Below are 15,309 nucleotides of genomic sequence, written 5' to 3'. Positions count from 1 at the left end.
TTTTCCTCAGAAAGATCTACACTATCGTTTCCTTTCGAAGATAAAACCTGTTTACTACCTGCGAACAAGGGCCTACTCGCGCACCATAAGTGTGTCTCCTTTCGTTATAAATTATTCTGGGGCAATTTTCCGTGAATATCCAGCACCGTGGCAAGTCATGGTAAAGCAAAACACGGGCGAACTCGTCTGCATTGCAGAGGACGAAGACAGGTTTACGCTTGGCGAAGCAAAGCAAGAGATGCTCACTGCTATCGGATTGAGCGATGCAGACGGTTCGCCACTAAAGACCCTTCGCTCTGGATACAAGACTAGCACCTGGTGGGAAGAGGATAGTGACATGGAGCAATCTGCAGCCTGGAGAACTTAAAAGTAGAGCGATAATCGGATTCTGTAGGTCATCTTCTCAGCTCAATAGGGATTTCCCTTCTCAGGTAATGGAGCTCTTCGACTCCAACCCAACGTTGAGAGCAGTGCAGGGTAAGATTTCAGTACCTCCGAAAAAGTGGTCATTTGCCATATCCCGTCTTTTACGAAGGTACGAAGGTATCATTTTATACATGAAATGCTAAGTCTATTTGCACGGGGGATGAGGTTGAATGACGTGAATACTTTCATCACTCGTTTTTTGGACTTCGCCTCAGCAGTCGATCATGCAGCTAGCTAGCTAGTACGAAGGTAATATGCAAGTCATCAGGAGATGTAAATTGGTTTATCGGAAAAAACAAGGCTTTCTCGGTTTGAGCTCAAATTTGTTAAGGTACCTTCGTATCAAATAATTCAAGGTCGTTGGTCTAGCCAGTAGTGACATTTTCATATGAGAACGAAATAAATAGGCTACGAAGGTGTAACATACCATCGGGCAATACCAGCCACTTCCAGCCGGTCGTAAAAGTTATGGCCAAGCAGAATGGTGTTTTGAGAATATAGACCAAGAAAATAGACTGAGAAAATCGACCTGACAGAGTAAAACCTTGAGCAGGACAAATTGTACCCTGCCCGTTTTGTGCTAGGGACACCATCTATCTATATTAATCTCCACACAGGTCGCTGAACGTGTTACCCTTTTGCACAAGGTGAAGGTACCTTCGTACCTTTGTACCTTCGTATTCTTTAGCGCTGTGAGATTCCAACATCACGAGCGAACGAAGGAAATCTCGCTCATCACGACACGACATCTCGAAAGCTCGTATGTCACAAGTTTTATTGAAGTCCACCAGCATGCGCCACTTGTCTGTGCAGTTGGATCAAAAAATCAGCATACGACATGGCTCCTGCGCCCCCGGCACCTCTATCCTCGACCAACAATGGGAATAAAAGGGCCTCCGAGGGATCGCCTTGCCTGATCACTGTCAGCGTGCAATGACATCCATTTGCAGCCCTTCGTCGTATCTCGCCGATCACGCCACACACTTGCTTACTGAGCTGAATCCCTTCCACCAGCGTGGGCTCGAAGTCTACATCGGGCTTTGGAGGGCCTTGCGCACCGAATACTGCATTTAGAAATCCGTGATCCAACATTTTTCCGAGCCAGAGCAAACAATGACGTCCATCATCAACAAGATACGCGCCTCTTGCGTCAACTCTTTCACCTGCCAGCACCGTTCTCGGAGGCATCACGATTGCGCCAGCCTGATTTGGGAAACCAGCTTCTGGAGGCATGACGTGCAAGGCATACATAGCGGGATAAAGCCTTCGCAATATAGCCTCAGTAGGTGCAGACATGATTTCATATATCGAGTGAATGCGTTCGTCCACGTTCACATCACGCGTCTGTCCACGAAGCGCAGCTGACTTTGCTGCGCATAGCGTGAAAAGCGGCACCAGTCGCATCCGGTCCGGGAAAATGAGGCAGTTGAATGCCCTTGCCGCACTCGTATTGAGCAGCCGAAACTCGCGCATCGACTGTGACAGTTTTAGTTGCATGAACTCCCTTGCATCTTGCAAGCGTGCAGTGAGAGCGCGCTCGACGGCGAGCCTTGTGAGGAACGCACTCATTGCACCGCCATCAATACTCCGGAACATATACGCAATGTCTGGCACGACAGGCACTGCCATGGTATGCACCCGGATTCGTCGCTCGCCGTCTGCATTCGTGTACAACAGCGCGCACTGTAGGTAAGATACGCTGCCGGTTGGTAGCTGTTCATCATGCGCAATTTGCACCGCGTGTGCAGCATCAGCATTCGTGGCAGGAAGTGCGAGGAGGTCCATCGAACGGACGAAGAAGTGACCATTGAAAGAGGAAACCCTGAAGCCCTTACTACAACGCACCCTGCAGACTGCTTCCCACGCGGTAAAACGCGTGAGATTATGCCTGAGCTCATTCCAAAGTTTCAATCCGTCGCGTTCAGGTCGAAAACCTGGATAATGGTACAACTGGCCACCTGTGTACCGACACAAGGTGGAAAGTGACGCGAGATCGCCATAAGGTGATGCCGTAGCAAATATATCCACACATATCTGCTGTCTGGAGCATTCTGCCGCCATTTTCTTGAAGAAAGGGTCTGCAGGAGCTCGTTCCAGGTGCTCCTTGTCAGTGCCAGCGTTTCTGTGATCGTCGCCGCGGTTCAATAGGCGACCCTGTCCTAAAGATGGCAAGGTGCACTGAAACATCATCAACTTTCCACCAATATGGTTCATCGCCATGTAAGCTGCCTGCACCGCGGGGCCCATGCACGAGTCCACTTGCGAGGTGGCCGCGAATGCACTGGGAAGCATGTCAAGCAAGGCGTTGACCGCACCCCGCGAGTCCCCAAGGTTGACCAGTAGATCTTCTGGCGCCGGACAAAACGGGTCATCGAGCTCGGCCACCACCATCATCTGCGGTGTTATGCTTCCAGGCTTGAGCCCATAAAAGTGAATGGCATTGTCGTAAGTGAGAAAGCCCACATGTGTACGCTCACCTCCTGGAAGCTCGTCAAGGGTTTCCTTCACTGTATTCACAGCTTTCGCCAAGAAGCCACTGGACACCGCGTTGGCAGAGACATCAAATGCGAAGAAATACGTCGGAGGCATCGGCGGGCGGACCATGTACTCCTGACTTGCGATGAACTCTACCGTTCCATGCCTCAACTCGGGACGCTCTGCAATGTCTCTTCGTGTCCCATTTGCGTCGAGCGTGCAGAAGTAGTCGACCGGTACCTCGTTCGGCAGCTGGCACACATTGCAACGGAACCTTCGACCGCCGTCGATGAAATGTACGAACGGATTGACATAAGTACGGCATCTACGGCACCGAACTATGCCCGTGCTGCCAAATTGCGCTGTGGGAACCTTTTCTCCAGGAATAAGTGGGCGTACCATGCAGCCAATAGGCAAAGCAAATCTCTGCTTCAGTGCCTGGTTGGCAGGCAATGCGTTCACCGTGAGGCGAAGATATCGTGGATCGCAGCTTAACTCACTATTTGGCACCGGAACGTCGTCCCCAGGACGGGGAAATTGGCTTGGATCCGCGCCATGGTCCCCCATAGACCCACCGCCTCCGAGCTGCAATGAGGAGAATTCTTCCACGAAAGAATTTTGCTGCGTGGCTGCCCCGCTTGCCAGACCACTTGACTGAGGCAATCCTGCATTGAAGCCCGCCGTCGTTCCCGTCGTGCTCATAATAGCAGGCGAAGGAAACGCGCCATGTCCCGACGAAGCCACCCCAGGGTACCCTCCTAATATGGCCGGGCCAATGGAAGAAGACGTCGCGACGCCCACTCTTTGCGGTTGTGGGGGAGCCAATACCGGAGGCATTAATGGACCCAGGCCGCTGTTAGGGGCAGACCTCACTGAACTTCCGCCTTTGGTAAAGTGTCCCAAGGGGTCTATAGGTCGATCGGGAAGTCCAGGATGTTTGAGTGATCCGGGCAAACCTCCGACTCCGAGGTTCGCCATCTGGACGGTTGGTGGGGCAGTTGGCTGGGCAACCCCTCTTGAAAGCGGGCCACTCGGAGGTGGTCCAATGTGCTGCAGTCCTGGAACAGGTGGTGAGCCCGACAAATTTGGGAACGACGGTAGCATCATGCTACCAGGAGCGCCAGCTTCGCCCCCCCCAGAGCTTTTTGGATGCGCACTCGTGGACATCGGGCCGAGCTGAGGGACAGCTTTCCCTCCAACAGGAGTTGGCCCCATTCGAGAGGGGCCAGCACCCGGAGCCCCCGCCACTATCGACGCAGGGGGATGCTGTCGCCCGGGATCCGTCGGGGTTCCTGTGGATCGTCCTGTTTATTTATACGAAGACGGGCGATGGTGCGGTATGTGAGCAAGCCGACTCCGAGGGCTGACGAGCACAGCGTTGGGGCCAGGTCCCGATACAGATTCCGTGGTGGCCAGGGCGGGTCGTGAGTTAACAGAGCACGAGCTGATCACAAGAATCGAGGAGACATACCGCTCATTGTAGGAGCTACCGGTTGTTCGGTTAAACCAGGGCGATTGTGATTCGGAGGCGGGTGCGCCGCTCTCTAGTTCATGCGCGCGCGGGCTGACTTCTGGGGCACACGGCCGGCGGAAACGTTGGCGAACCTTCACGGAATTTAAGTGTTGGAAAAGTTATCTGGAAATGTCACCATACATGTATGCACGATCAGTTTTGAAAATCCGTTTAAACGGATGTCCGTTCTCGTTGATTATTAAACGAAGGTATCCATAGTAACAGTGTATAAATAACTACATACGAAACTCATACGAACGAAGATATGTATGTGGACATATGATAGTATATATATGTGTACGTATCCATACCTTTGCTTCGTATTACTAGCTAGCATAGCCGAGCGATGTTACACCACCTTATTAACTTCCATATAAATAATGTAACAATCACCTACCTGGTATAGTTTTTCAAGGTCGAAGGTTTGTCTCGTACGAAGGTACATTATTATTGTAACACTCACCTGGTATCGTTTATCAATCAAGAACGATAGTCTATCTGTTCCATACATTGTTGACATTTTTGACACCATTAAATCAAGAACGATGGTCTAGCACTACATATAGTTGTCGACATTTTTGACATCATTAAATCAAGAACGATGGTCTAGCGCTACATATAGTTGTCAACATTTTTGGATTTTTAGCTCGAGAACCTTGAGTCAGCGTCTCATAGTTGTCACATTACGTTTACTCATATAAACGGGTATTTAAATAGGGTTGGATATTTACATTTACATATTTGATAGGGTGACGCAACGACCTAAAAAGATGTAAATCAAGCCTTTAGTACGAACGATAGTATCGTGTATGCATGCATGCCTCGCGGCTATGCCGACCACCCAGAGGACGAATTCTCGCACCACACGATCACTCACACAGACGATTGATTCGACCTTTGGAGAATTTTTTTAAATACCTTCATTCGGGGTATCCATATATACCTTCGAAGGTACGAACGAAGGTACCTTCCTTCGAGGGTAACGTACCTTGCTTGCTTACTTGATTGGTATTTTAATATATATATCCATACCTTCGTACGACGAAGGTATCCATACATATCTTCACATTATTATACCTTCGAACGAAGGTACGAATAATAATGAAGGTATGTGGGTATGTAGATATTTACACTGATATTTATATATATATGTGTACCTTGCTTCGAAGCTAATAGATACGTAAGTGATACGTACGTATCCATATATATACGTATATATGTACGCGTACGTAGTAGACTAATCTTAAGGGATTTATTTATGAACGTGCGGGAAATTCGGCAATATTTCCCCTCAGTTGCGATGACTCGACCAGCCGACAGTTCTATCCGTGCACGATAGGGCAGAGCATGCCGGGACTCAGTCATAAGTCGATGCCTGCCTGTTGATCTCTTCTTTGACTTCGCGCGCCTGCTCGAAATTTCATCCCAACCTTTTCCTAGCTAAAGGGGATGTCAAGCCGAGTTGAGTTCGGGCAGGACACGGAACAGTTTTTCCAACGCTTCACGCTTATCGAACAGATCGGTGTTGGAGGTATGGCCGCATCTTGCCTCGCGAATGTATTTATATTACAGTTCGTGAGTATCGACAGGTTTCGCAACAGTTCATAGAGGCCTTGATCGGCTTAGCAACGAGTTTGTTGCAGTTAAGGTAGTAGGCTACAGAACCTCCGAAACAAAGAGGCTTACAGCTCCTTCCAGGAAGTAGACAAGACACAGTATTTTCCTTCGGACAGCAGTCTCGAACGCGAGGTTTACATTCTCTCAGAGGCGAGATGATTGCTTTATAAAAAAATAGTCTACTGTCTCAGCTTGGTCCGACATCTTTCCTTTGATCAGGTTCAACACGAAAATATAATCCGGTTAATCTGCACATACGTTGCCCCAACAAAAGTATTCATCGTGACTGAGCTTGCCTCGGGCGGAGAGCTGCTCGAAAGGTGAAAAACTTGGATTTTCGTTCGATTGGGATCGTCAACCTATTGAGATACAGAATAACGAACGCCGGATGTTTCTCTGAGGATGATGCGCGTGCGGTTGTTTCACAGATTTTGAAAGGTGTTGAATACCTGCATCAAAGAAATATAGTGCACCGCGACCTTAAGGTGACTGCAGCAGTGCATATGACATGTTTTAAAGGATTAACATCTCTGATGCAATCACCAGCTCGAGAACATTATGTTATCAAACCTGACGCCTCAAGCCAAGGTAAAAATTGCTGATTTTGGGCTTGCAAGGTGTGTCGCAAATGTTTTGAGAGAGGCATACAAGTTTACAAACGTGCTCATGAATGCTAGGTATTTCACTGATGACAGTCAGTTGCGAACAATCTGTGGTTCTCCACTTTATGTTGCGCCAGAGATTCTGGACATCGGAACAAATTCAGAAACGGTAAAAATCAGTACTTTAACAAGCCTTTTCCAGCACCTAGCATGTCCTAATGTGAAAAGACGCGCAGTACACCCCTGCAGTTGATATGTGGAGCATTGGCGTTATTGTATATATCCTTTTGACGGTTAGATATAGCTACACTGTTTGCTTGGTGAAAACTATTGGATGACGATGCTCTGGAAAAATCATAGGGCAACTCACCATTTGATATTGAGGATGAGCAGGTTCGTGGAGCTCACCAAAGTTTTCTGATGACTCACAAGTCCCAGTTTAGACCATTGACGCGTACATCTTCAGGTTTTATTTCAGAAGATTCGATCAGGGGAGTACTCCATGGATGACTACCTTTGGAACCACATTAGTTCAGAAGCCAAAGATTGCGTGCAGAGGCTTTTAACAGTAGGAGCTAACCTTAATCATTTTCGTTTCAGAAAGTCACATAGCACTTGCAGGTCGACACAACAGCACGAATGACGGTGAACGAAGCCTTAAAGCATCCATGGATCACGGCAAGCTGAAACAGATCATTCTTTTAAATATTTTTTCATGATTCGTCCTTCCTTATCACAGGGAGCTCGCACTTTTCATGGCATGCATTCGGCAAAGCTGATGGAGGTGAAGAGGAAACGATTTGTGGTATGCAGCTTACTGCGAAAATGCCAGGAATCTTTTGAAATCCCGCGTTGACTCATCAGGAAAAGCTCAAGAGTTTCCGCATGGTTCAAGAAGAGCAGATGTTTATGAAGCATCAGGCGAATGATATTGATTCTGGAGCTACATGACACGCAGTTAAAGAAGGGTTTTCAGTGCAATAGCAACTCAAACACAAGCGCCAGTCAACAGCAGTGAGCTGCACACATCAGTGCGCTATAGATTTAGTTTCCAGCAGCCACTGTTAGCGTGTCTGACCTATATTCTTGTTGCGAATGAAATGTCATGTACGTGTAAAGGCCGGTTTCAATCTCTTCAATACTGGGGGCTTCATCAGTGCGCTTTGTTCGCTATACAACAAACATGTACGCCGACGCGCCGCAAACATGTCGACCGCTGAGGATGACTTGCATGTCGGATTCCCCGTGAGCTCGTGAAGGTGAAAAGCACCGTATTTCGGCTTCACTCACATATGCAATGTTAACTTGAATACTTCCGAACTTGCACCTCAAATCCCATGAGTTGAAAAACCCAGATCCACGTAGATGAAGTACGGTACCACCCCTGCAGTTTTTCAACGACTAACATCCCAAGCGATGATGCAAAAATAATCAATCTATATACCTCGCAGTTCCCCGTTTTGGTGCAAGTGATCCTACAAGAGCACGGGCGAGAAGTGTGTAGTGTAAACCGGCCTGCAATACGTACACCATGAGAGCCACTGGACGTTTTTGAAATGATGTTTGAAGTTTCTTGCAAATCGACGTTGATCACCTCTGTTCGGACACCCGACGATGTCGATGAGGACAATATCGTGAGATCAACCGAACCATGCTGCAAGTTAACGTAAGGCTCAGAACAGGAGGCTCACGTGCGTTTTTGGATCAGAAACAGTATATTTTCCTTTCAAAAATTACCTTTAGCACCATGGGAACATCACAAGTGACGATTGATGATGATATGAAACGGGCAGATTGAGATATATTCCCAAATGAGCAGTGCAACTTGTATACATCATCATTTATCTACAGCAAATCACAAAGAATTAGTCAGATCGAGATAACATGACAAGAAATGAACTAATGAACTTGCAAAATTTTTGCCAGTCAACCAGGTCATATGAGCGCCTCCAAACGTCCCAACGGCTGGATTAAGAGAGTCGATGGTTGGCGGCAACATAGAAGTGAACGACACTGATGAGTCAGAATAATGATGAAATTGTAACATTGTGTTGGCGATGGAAATAGCCTGGCTAAACGGTGTCATAAAAATATTGGGTTTTATTGGAACTGTATTCTGTACCGTGTATCTCGCATTGATTACTCTCTCTGCATCCAGGAACCTCGAAAGGGCGACTCGACTCTTACGTTCGGAAATGCGGTGCTCTTCTTCTTCGCGATCGCGTTTGTTTCTAACTGTGTCTCTAACGTGGGCGACGTGCATGTCCTGAACAATTGTGAAGTCGACCTACAGAGAGAATGAAAAACTCAAGGCTGGCCTCAGTCAGTCGCCTCGTGAAGCTTTCCTGATTCATTGATATTTGCAAGTGACGTCCTTCACGTTGCCGAATTTGATCCGTGCAGCTCATTCTGAGTTGTTTGGCCAACTGAATCTTTTGATCATCAAACTTAAAATGTCCTTAAAATGTCCTCTCACCGCGTCGCAGATATGATCCGACCCAAGGAACATATATTTCCCAGTTTGCACCACACAGACGCCGATTGATCGGTAAAGAGGGACCCTGAGTGAATTATATTCAGATTTGATGAGATCGAGGAGTGCAATTCCGTATGATGCGGAGAGCAGCGTTATACTGCAGATGTGTGTGCGTGTATAAAATGTTCCATGCTCTCATTGCCGGAATCATTAAAAAGTCAAAATGATAGCGAACCTTGGAGCTGCACTTCGAGATCAGATAGTCGCGAATATTTTGCTTCCTCTGTTTTGAAAGCAAGATTAAGTGTGATGGTACAAAACTACTTAAATCATTGGGGAGACCTAGCAAGTGGAGCGTTTGGCCTTCGGACAGCAGGCCAAGATCTGGATTTGCTGAAATGAAAATACGAGATGTGGAGCGCTCTGCATGTTCCATAATGGAAATTTCACACTTCATCAGTACAGAAGACGTCGATGCTCCTTCAACCAGAATGCTTGGAAGGCCATTTGAGCGACAATAGTACCCGTCTGACAATCCACTGCCGCGTATCTGTCGAGGAAGGAAATGGTCTCGCAAACTTACAGAATCGTTGTTTTACTCTTATTACCGTTACAACCGTTCCACCGCTTTTCATTACTTTTACTGGATGCACGTCATTCAAAGTTGCATGAACTGAATTTCAACAAGATTAACAACGAAATCCAGCAAACGCGCATCGGTTTAAGTTATATTTTAGTTAATCCTACCATATTGAAACAAGATACCAGTGTCAGAAAAATCGCGTCCGTTTCGAGTCACTTGTACACTAAAAAAGCTGCCTTCGAGCGACGAAACTTCTAAACCCACTATCGATTCGTATCCGACTTTTTCAAACCCGAATGGTAAAAATATTTGGTTCCCGATTCTGCGAAGAGAATATCAGCGTTGGAAAAGAAACTGACGAGTGAAAGCCACATAAAAGGCCATACCGAAAACGGGTGCGTGAAGAGTTCAGATAGTCTGGGCCTCCTATTTTAAAGATGGTGTTGGCCGATCCTTTTGACGGGTATAAGTGAAATTCCGGCAGCGCATCTGTAAAGACACAGCTGAAGAGCTCCACTTGCATCAAAAGCACTACTGACAACAGTGTCCACCGCTCAACAAAGCAAGGCTGATGATACCAAGCCGTTGAAAAATGCATCTTCAGAGTTTGTCGCAAAATACAACAGTTTCACAAGTAGTTCTCCTTGTATCGCATATCCGAAGCGCTGAACGGTGCTCTCGCTACCGGAAGCGGTCAGGACACGACGTTAACGCCGCCGTCCAATATGCATTATTGGAATTAGTCGTTTGTCATCGATTCCGCTGGACGTATCTCGTCGCACGCGTTGCATGGAACCTCCCAGCCTTCGAACCAGATAGTTGTGTTTCGCAGAAGGAATAATCATGATAATAACTGGTATATATATACCTTATTACTTCGAAGGTATTCTGGATTTCAATCAGGTTGGAACACCTAAAGCGATACCTTATAATAATAAGGTATCGCTGTAGGTAAACGATGATGAGTCTGAGTTTAACGTTGGAACGTGAATTTGATAACTATGTTACACTTATATATGTTACCATACGACGATTAAATCAATGGTACCTTTAGCTCCAAAGTTAAAGGTGATAACTTGTCATTTTATAATAAGTTATCGGCGTAAAAGTGTTCCAACCTGATTGAAATCCAGAATACATATATATATAAGTCATATGTACATACGTAATACCTTCGACATATTATTTACCTTCGTATTACGTATATATATGATATTTCTAAGGGATAGCACGCACGTGTATGGATAGAGATTATCATGTATTCCATACCTTATTACTTCGCTTCGTTCATTCATTCGTCCCTTGCATTGCTTGTATTCCATATATCCAGATAGATATCATATATATAGCTAATAAATAATGTGCCTTCGTACGTACATACGAATCGAAGCATACATATAGTCTATGTGTAATACATGTAACAAATCAAGAAATAAAGCAGGCAGCAGCTGGCAGGCTGGAGTAGGCTAATTGAAATAAGGGAAAATAAATAAAGCTCGTGGCATATTAAGCTTCATTCGGTAAAAGTTACCTTCATTCGTACCTCGTGTTTATTATTATCGAAAGAAGGTATTTAACGTGGGATGTTGTGCATCTGCGTTATGAATTTTTTTTTTAGAGGGAGGGGCCTGCAGCGCGTGGCATGCTTCAGGAAATTGATGTAAATAGGGAGTGGCCGACGAGCCGCTTCGCGGCTGTTTAAACTCTAAACCCTGAAAGCCCAACCCCAAACCCCTAAAGACACGGCGAGGACTCTAAAGATACAGCGCGCCGCTTGTTACTCGCGCGTCAGCGGCTATGTGAGAGCGCATCTTGCTCATGTTGAAAACCGCTCCTGTCAGCGCGTGGCGCGCGTCAGTATATATATGGGGAAATCAACTCATCAAGTAAGGATGACTTGTACCCCCCAAAATAATCTTCAACACAGCAGCCATGTTGTGCATAATAATCTGTCCTTCGGACTACAATAAGAAGGTGATAGTTACGGAGGTAGCTTTGCGCGTGCGTGGGCCGACGGGGAGAGGTTCCTGCGCATTTCCCTCCTGGTGAGGTCGCTTTGTAGTTTACCCGGACCCTACCGCAAAAAAATGACGGACAGACTTAGTGAAGGGCGAGCCGCTATCATCTTCATCAGTAGCTCCCAAGGTTACGATTCTGCTTATTAGTTAGAGCGAGCTAGTGAACGTCGTTTCAAATGTCGGAGGACGGTGAGTAGATCAGTCAGTCAACCGCGAGTCTCGGCAGTCTTAATCACTCTGTTGTGCAACTGAACACGGCTAGGTTGGACCGTCGTGGGGAGAAAATCTTGCCGTAGGATGAACTCTGCAGGTAAGTCAGTGGAATTGATGGTTAGAATCGCCTGCAGTCCTCCAGTCCCAAGCGTTTATTGTCTTTGCGAACATTCTTGAAAGTCGCGCCTCTCTTTTTGATTTGTTTTGCAGCATTCGCAACGCTCAAGGCCCGGATAGATGCAGACGTGCGCCCCAGCGAGGACGGTCCCGGTGTAACGCTAGAGCGCACCATCGATCTGTTAAGGCGCTCCATCTCTCAGCTCCGCGGGGCAAAGTTTGTCAATACCTTTCTCGAAGACTTGAAATTTTCTGGGGTAACCAGTTCGAATACAAACCTAAGTCGTTGCATCATTCTCGGATTAGGCTCGCCTTCGAATTCAATTGATGCTCGCTTGCAGCTTTCTTTCGCAATAATCTTACTAGAACACTTTGGGCTCACTTTTTCGGCCGTGGAGCTTTATGACCCAGTGTTTACGCCAGTTGATAAAGAGCTCGTCGGGTCCCTTCATAAGATCTTTGGATCTATCGTCGATCATCCGAACCAACCGAATAAATCTTACAATACCAGCAACTGTAGTTCAGAAAATTCGACACTCTTAACAAGGGAAGAATGTGATAAATATGCTGGTCCAGATGCTCAGCCCACAAAAGACCCGACTTTTTGGTTCATGCCACACTGTGAAGCTGTCCTGTATGAAAACGTGTTAAAGGCAAACTGGGTAAATCCAGGTGTTCTTCGATCGCACATCTTTCTCGGAAATAACTTTCAGTCATACACAGAGAGATGGGCTCAGAGAAAGACAAGTAAAGGTTGCCCACTTCATATTCTTTCGGCGGCAAACATTTTGCGTGTATGCGTGAAGATAAAGGCAGATGGGAAAACAGCACCGCGCGAGTTGGCTGCGTTTGGTGACACTAGTGTGCAGATTATCGGTGGAGTTGGTGACGTTTCCCTCCCCGCGGTGGAGTCAAATCGCTGTGAAGATCTTGAGTGACTTTGCTTGTATTCACGAATAGTGTTACGTGAAAGAATGCTCACTAACTTTCCCTCCGTTTTGAAGTAGGATTTGGAGCTCGCTATTACCTTCGTATGAGTCATGTTCTCCACGGCCATGTGCGCGCAGCTTGCCACGTTGAGTGCAAGGGCCACTTCACGCCTACGATATCACCGGACCCTAGGGCATGCACCTAACCTCGGGTGGCACACTGCCTTGGCCACAAATTTCGGGACCGGAGGAGGATGCATGCTGAATCTTTTGCTCACCAGAGACACCTTCTCGGCATATATCCAAAACGCTTTTCTGTGAGGTGTACACACATGCTGAAGGAGATGCAAAATCCCACCGCGTTTATTTCTCGCGTCAGGGCTTCTTGGTCTCGTTCAGCATCGAGTTTGGAAAAAAATTTCACGTCTCCATTTTTTTGGCGTCATACCACGGAAACCATGAGCTGGCAGTCCTTCTCTGATTCACCGCCGTCAATTGCCTTTATCCTTGCATATCGAGAAACGGCGATGCATGCGAGCACTTTGGCACTCTTGCGCCCCTCGGGAAGAAATTGATCCGCATACGCTCCCCCCATGGCGTGTTAGTTACCTCTGCAATGCATGTCTTCAAACTTTTGTGACTGAACACTAGCCAGCGGCATCATTTATGCGCTCCTCGGCGGCATCCGTTCCAAGACCATAGCTATGGTACACACAGATAGAATTTTACACGTATCCATATGCCCATGGTGTTGTGAACAGTCGAACTGGCACGTCGTGTCCAGTTCGTTCAAGAACCGCGAATTTCAGCTGAAAGGTGGTTGCTGGCTCGGCCACTCCAAGCAAACCGAGGAGCAAGTGAGTCAAGGCCGATCATCGTAAAGCGCATGGCGAAACGTGTGCCAAGTGTCCCAACTGAGACGTTGGATGCATGCGCGCGATTTGCTGCGTAATGCCCACGTGTTAGGGTTCACTATATTGCTGGTTCAAGGGATGGCAGCCTTGCAGACCAATGGCAGTGCCCTTATCCTCTGATTCGGCCGCGATTGTAAAATTAATCTGACCCACTATTTTGTGCAGGCAGCGAGGCCTCCCGTCTTCGGAACAAGGAAGCACCAAATGCGTGCCAAGATTAGTTTATGGTGGTGGGAATTTAGACTCAAGGTAGTTGTGTGCGCGTCCTCCGCGCGCGGTCTCACCTTCCCGATGCCACCCAGGCACTGGGTTTTTGCGGTGTGACGTCTGTGCACTTCCGCGACGGAAGCAGCTGTCCAAGGTCCGTCCACTCGGTCGCCGCAGCTTCCCCCCATTCTCCAGGCGTTGACAGCGGCCCCGTTTCTTGGAGCAAAGAGAAGGTTAACCTCCTATATATCTAGCTAGCTAGCTAGCAATATATGTGTAATTGTTAAGGGTTTCGTGTGCATATATACACTTATGAAGCAAAGCAAGATATGTTACGAAGAATAATAAGGTAGACTATGGATACATACATGCTACATATAATCTACTGCCGTACGAATAGAAAGCACCTTCATTCGTTCGTAGGCTCACTACTATCTATAGCATTCTATATACTATCTATAGCATTCTATAAATATAGCTCTAGCTAGCTCGAGAAGGTAGCTTATTATTAGATAGCTATTACCTTCGAAGGTAATAACCAACGGGGTTTGCATACTTTTCGTATCAAAGACGCACTCTCTATATATGAGCAATCAGCTTGGTCGATTCGTAGTAATGCCCATCACTAATAAGAACACTCTAAGAACGGATGTCCATCCGAGATCCGCTTGAAAACGATTTTTCAAAAGTAAGGTTGATTGGAGATGAACGACCAACAACAACATCGATCGTTCATTTTCTCTTTATTTTTCCTTCATTCATATTATTATTAAAATACGAAGGTAATAAATAAATATTTATCATTCATAAAATATTTATCATATCTTCGTATTACATATATACGAACTAATAACTAAGGTATTTATAATATTATTATTTATCAGAGCGAGATTAATAATCTCATACATCCTTCGAAATAAACTTACGAATGAAGGTTCGTATTCTATCCTCGAAGACGGTATTATTATTAATATATACGTACGAAGGTATTCCATACGAAGGTAGACTACCTTCTATATTCGTATGTACGTGTGTACCTTGCATTGCTTCGTACCTTCGTATTTATTATTTGAACCTCCGTTTTTATTTTCTTCCCTAACTTGCTGCTGGGATGCGGCCTTTAAAACCCTTGCTTGATAAACGGATACACATATAAAACTCGATGTTGCGTGTACATACGAAACATAGTCTATGGATATTTTAATGATATTTTTTATAT

At 46.4% G+C, this 15,309-nt stretch overlaps 3 protein-coding genes across 6 annotated transcripts; all 3 read right to left on the bottom strand.

Moving 5' to 3' along the window:
* Positions 1–529: 529 nt before the first annotated feature.
* On the bottom strand, positions 530–3,603 carry MICPUN_77748 (predicted protein; the record flags this gene model as incomplete). Of its 2 annotated transcripts, XM_002507124.1 has the most annotated exons (2): positions 530–791; positions 1,201–3,603. In XM_002507124.1, the coding sequence occupies one exon, from the start codon at positions 3,601–3,603 to the stop codon at positions 1,201–1,203; it is 2,403 nt and encodes an 800-aa protein (XP_002507170.1). The 2 variants fall into 2 exon arrangements, with proteins under 2 accessions (XP_002507170.1, XP_002507169.1); XM_002507123.1 differs by lacking the exon at positions 530–791.
* Positions 3,604–7,539: 3,936 nt separating this feature from the next.
* On the bottom strand, positions 7,540–10,496 carry MICPUN_55097 (predicted protein; the record flags this gene model as incomplete). 3 transcript variants are annotated; one of them, XM_002507120.1, is made up of 13 exons in its annotated part: positions 7,540–8,017; positions 8,078–8,148; positions 8,228–8,287; positions 8,371–8,478; positions 8,534–8,701; positions 8,756–8,864; positions 8,941–9,042; positions 9,110–9,194; positions 9,345–9,392; positions 9,452–9,659; positions 9,718–9,782; positions 9,857–10,014; positions 10,052–10,496. In XM_002507120.1, the coding sequence occupies 13 exons, from the start codon at positions 10,288–10,290 to the stop codon at positions 7,804–7,806; spliced, it is 1,635 nt and encodes a 544-aa protein (XP_002507166.1). The 3 variants fall into 3 exon arrangements, with proteins under 3 accessions (XP_002507166.1, XP_002507168.1, XP_002507167.1); XM_002507122.1 differs by lacking the exons at positions 8,228–8,287; positions 8,371–8,478; positions 8,534–8,701; ... (6 more) ...; positions 9,857–10,014; positions 10,052–10,496 and having other exon boundaries at positions 7,804–8,017; positions 8,078–8,166; XM_002507121.1 differs by lacking the exons at positions 7,540–8,017; positions 8,078–8,148; positions 8,228–8,287; ... (5 more) ...; positions 9,857–10,014; positions 10,052–10,496 and having other exon boundaries at positions 8,338–8,478; positions 8,534–8,896.
* Positions 10,497–13,470: 2,974 nt separating this feature from the next.
* On the bottom strand, positions 13,471–13,716 carry MICPUN_55127 (predicted protein; the record flags this gene model as incomplete). The annotated part of the gene is made up of 2 exons (XM_002507119.1): positions 13,471–13,600; positions 13,685–13,716. 2 exons carry the CDS (start codon positions 13,714–13,716, stop codon positions 13,471–13,473), a joined length of 162 nt encoding a protein of 53 aa, XP_002507165.1.
* Between the last annotated feature and the right edge of the window lie 1,593 nt (positions 13,717–15,309).

This window comes from Micromonas commoda, chromosome 1 (genome assembly GCF_000090985.2).
Source record: "Micromonas commoda chromosome 1, complete sequence".
Lineage (NCBI taxonomy): Eukaryota > Viridiplantae > Chlorophyta > Mamiellophyceae > Mamiellales > Mamiellaceae > Micromonas > Micromonas commoda.
Note: the sequence above shows the minus strand (reverse complement) of the source record. Positions and strands in the feature narration are given on the sequence as shown.